Source organism: Tachyglossus aculeatus, chromosome 4 (genome assembly GCF_015852505.1).
Source record: "Tachyglossus aculeatus isolate mTacAcu1 chromosome 4, mTacAcu1.pri, whole genome shotgun sequence".
Taxonomy (NCBI): Eukaryota; Metazoa; Chordata; class Mammalia; order Monotremata; family Tachyglossidae; genus Tachyglossus; species Tachyglossus aculeatus.
Window position 1 is genome coordinate 78582667 of NC_052069.1, and position 4500 is coordinate 78587166.

Sequence of the window (4500 nt, forward strand, 5' to 3'; positions counted from 1 at the left end):
GGACACACCCCAAGAGGGACACCCCAGGAAAGCTTCCCCCCCACCAAGACCCTACCTGGGTCAGGGACCGGCTTCCCCCGCGTTATAGCCGAGCCCCGGGAGCGCTGTCCGGCTCTGCGCGCAACTTTCCCCGGCTTAGGCGCACGGCTCAAGTCGGACCCCACGTTTGCTTTGCGCTGCTCCTTCTGCGCTGACCCAGCCGGGCAGGAGGGAGGAAATGTGTGTGTGTGTGTGTGTGTGTGTGTGTGTGTGTGTGTGTGTGGATCTATGTGCATTTGGCGGGGGTAGGGGAGGTTGCCTACATCCAGGAGCCAGGAAAGTTGCTTTCCTTCTCCCCCAAAATAGGCTCCTGAAACACAGTATCCCTCCCCACCGGGCTCTACGGGAGCCCCTCCTGCTATAACACGCTATCCCACGAAAGGGAATGGGGCCGGCCAGATGTGCGCTCCCCCCACCCCCCCGTCCTCGCAAAGTTTGACCAGCAGCCCCCCGTCCAGGGGAAGGCAGGGGGATCCAGGGGACAGGAATATGGGGTGAGAAAGAAAAAAAGAAAAAGGACCAGCTGGAGAAAACTTACGTTTGATCTGCCTGGGTTTGCTCTGTTTCCTCCGGGACATACTGGGGGGCTGGAGGGGGTTGGGGGCGCCTTCTCCGGCCCAGCTCGGGTCCAGGTGCGCGAGGGTCGGGGCGGCCGGGAGCCCAGAGACGCCCCCAGACTCAAAGGGGGACGGGATGGAGGAACATGGGCACCAGGACTAGAGAGCGAGGGATTGGGGAGAGGAAGGGGGAAGGATGGGGAGGATGGGGAGGAAGGCAGAGGGAAGTGGAGGGGGGACAGAGAGAGAGAGAGAAAGAGGGAGGAAGGGAGGAGGAGGAGGGAGAGGATGGGGAGGTGAGGATGGGGAGGGAGGGATGGAGGGAGGAGCGCGCTCAGCTCTCTCCGGCCTCGCAGTGCAGATGCTGTCGCTCTCGGGCTGCCATCCACTCTGACTGCAGGAGGAGAAGGAGGAGGGGAGACACTCACCCAGCCAGGGGGGAGGGAAGAGTTCTGGGCCTTTTTGTTGTTGTTGTTGGGGTTGTTTTTTGGGGAGGTTTTTTTTGTTTTCCATCAACGAAAGGAGGATTGGCTGCGTCCTGGATGCGAAATGCGGCCGCAGTTATGGGGAGAGCGAGGATAGGAGGAAGACGTCGGGGGAGTTTGGGGTTTTTTTGGTTTTTTTTTTTTTTTTTTTTTTTTTGAACAGGGGTTGAGGCTGTTCCAGCTCTCCGATTTAGGGCAGGAACGGTCCCCGGCGAGCTAACTTTCTCCAAACATTCCCCCTTCTGTCGGGAAAGGAGACGGAAGAAAAGCATTAAGAGCAGCTTCCTTAAGTTGGTGGTTTTCAGGCCTCCCATTTTCTGCTCCCTCCCGTTTCGGTTTCTTGGCAGGACGGTTAGGGCACTGGCAGAACTCCGCGAGGAAGCTAGTTGATCAGAGATGCCAATTGCGTTTGGGGTGGGAGGAGGAAGGGCTCAGTCTTTGCATCTGCCCTAGCTCCGGGGGCGCCCTTTCAACGGCCAAGACCAGCTTCGATCAGCCAAACTGTCAATTTCTGCAGTGGACAAGGTCCCACTTCGCTTGGCCCACCGCCTCCAGGCATTTTTTTCCCACTGTTTATAGACCCATTCGCTCAGGAAGTAGGGGGACGAGGTCCATGGAGGTGTGTGCCTGCATGCACACACCTGCATGCACTCACATGGACAGAGAAGATTGGGCCCACGTGTGCGAAATCAGGCACTCCAAGGGAGAAGAGTGAAGCCCTTTAATACATGGCAGAATCCACCTGAAGGAACACAATGCAATAAACAAGTGATTCCACGGTGCTCTGAGTTTGGAATTATCAGGGTCCACCATCAGTCTCATTCTAGATTCTTTTCACCCCTTTTTTTAATTTTGACATATTTGGTCCTGTTTCAGCACCAAGCCAAAGATGAAAGCTTTGATACTGCGATCGGTTTCCTCTGTGCACCAAACACACCTGGTCCCTTTTCCTCAAGTTTAGATTCACTTATTAACAGCTCCTTATACATCTCCCTATATTTTGTGCTTTCATCTAATGAAAACAATCCTGAGAATTATTATCAGAAGTGACAGGCTTCTGAGTAGTTGGGATTTTTCTCCAGAGTGCTCTGGATTTTTTTTTTTCAAATGACAGATCTTATGAAGAAATGGACATGTCTAAGAGTATGAAACAGTTCAAAGTTTGCATTTTCAGAGTTTTTCCCCAGAGCAATGTTTTGATCAATAGGTGTATCTCCCAAACACTGCTGATTTGTTCCCCAAGGAGATTGTGAAAAGAAATTCATGCTGATTTGAGATTGTGTACCACCTTCATTTTGGTAACTGAGCACAATTTACCAGTGCCAGTATGCCTTTCTCCAAATTTGATACTCTAAAAAGGTCTGAGGATCAGCACAGTCTCCAGTGATAGAGCATAATACCGACCATGTAGCATGCACTAGGCAATTTAGTCAGTATCATTTATAATCTCATAAGGCTACCTTCTTGTAGGGTGTATGAGAGTTGTGTTGTGAATGGTACGGATGAGAGAACTGTAATGCAAACCTGAAGACCAATTTTTCCATTTATTACATTACCATTAGTAGTATTATGTAAGCCTGTAAAAGGTACACGAGGCTTTTCAGTGGAAAATGTTCTAAATGACAAAGTCTCTGCTCTGAAGAACTAACAAATTAAGGCATATAAGTACCCTCAAAAGTAGGGTTATTTTTGTTCATTCTGGAATAAACAAACAGTGCAAGTTCTGTGTTCTGCCCACCTCATTTCTAAATCATTATGTGTAGTGCTTTATATTTTTTTTAATGATGTATAATTCCAAAAGGGATATGAAATAATGTCACTGAAATATTTCCAGTGATGAGGTGGACCCTTGGAATGATTAAATAATAAACACAAAAAAAAACCTATGGATTTCTTAAAACAATACTGAAATTATAAAGTGAAAGAAGCAAAAGTGAGGAAATGTAAAGGTTCTATTGATCAATAAATGGTATTTATGCACTGTACAAAGTACTTCGAAGAGTATAACACAACAGAGTTGATTGACACATTCTCTGCTCACAAGGAGGTTACAGATTAGAGGGAAAAACACACATTAAAATAAATTATGGAAACGTTCATAAGTGCCATGGGGCTGAGAATGGGGTGAATATCAAGTTCTTAAAGGGTAGTACAGATCCAAGTTCATAGGCAACACTTAAGGGAGTCCAAGTAGGAGAAATCATGGAAGGCATCTTGGAGGAAGTATTTTAATATGCTTTTGAAGACAGGAAGAGGTGGTCTTTCAGATATGAAGGGAGTAGGGAGCTCCAGGCAATTGAGCTGGGAGGATGGGCAGGAGGGTTGGCAAAGAGATAGAGGAGATTAAGATATGAAGTGTGCTTGACTGGGTTGTAGTAGACAATCAGTGAGGTAATTTAGGAGGGGGTGAACTGATTGAGTGTTTCTAATAACGTCATATATATAATTGTATAATATGCATAAGAGTTTATCTAGAATTGTGAAATATTTTAAAATATTCTATTGTGAATTATGATGTAATATTACATGGTTTATTTTTACAGGTGTGAATGTGCTTCCATTTGAAATAAGGAAAGGAAATAAAATAAACCATGACCACATAAAATAGCAGTGCAAACTTGTTGCTAAATATCCATCGAATATATGAATTATTCTGAAATTATAATGCCAAGAGTGTTTGTAGAAAAGCACAACTGCAAAACTAGTAAGGCTGAAAACTTCCTCCTAACTGTTAAAAGTTAATTGTTTCTGAATTGACAGTTATCACTTTTAGCTATGCATTAACATAAATGTAAATAAAAACCTTTATTTTTAAAAAATATCATTTTTCTAGAATTAGCAAGGTTTATATAATTAGCAACATGACTTCTACATGATGAAATATTTTGAACAAAATTTTATGTTCAAATTTTTATGAAGCTAGAGAAAAATTATTGGATTGCTTCAAACAGTTTTTAAAAAAGTTTCTCTAACTTTAAATTAAAATACACTTCAACTGAAATGTGAAAATTATCTGTTGAGGGTAATTTTTTAAGTGAAAACATGGGGATTGGAATGATAACTATATATAGCATTATAGTTGCTACTTTGCAGTACTTGCATATCTTTTTGAATAAAGTTTTGAAACTAAAAACCACTTCCTATAATAGAATGTCCCAGCAGGGAATTTTACCATGCTATTCTAAGAACTAGGGTAGATAGAAGATAATCAAGTTAGGCACAGTCCCTGTCCAACATAGAGCTCACAGGCTAAGTAGGACGAAGAAGGATTTAAGGCCCATTTTACAGATGAGGAAACTGAGACGCAGATAAATTAAGTGACTTCCCATGCTACTTCGTATATGCCGATACTGTTTTTAAGGTGAGTATCTGTAGGAAAATTTAGGTTTGAACTGCCAATTGGTATGAGGGTCTGTAAT

The 4500-nt window shown here is 44.1% G+C and overlaps 1 protein-coding gene across 2 annotated transcripts in view; it reads right to left on the reverse strand.

Annotated features, from left to right (window-relative positions):
• ZFPM2 (zinc finger protein, FOG family member 2) overlaps positions 1-832 on the reverse strand; it is a 535407-nt gene extending 534575 nt beyond the window's left edge. For both annotated transcript variants that reach the window (XM_038745899.1, XM_038745898.1), the window contains exon 1: positions 578-832. In XM_038745899.1, coding sequence (XP_038601827.1) covers positions 578-617 — 40 coding nt within the window. In that variant the 5' untranslated portion in view covers positions 618-832. The remainder of the gene's footprint in view (positions 1-577) is intronic.
• Between the last annotated feature and the right edge of the window lie 3668 nt (positions 833-4500).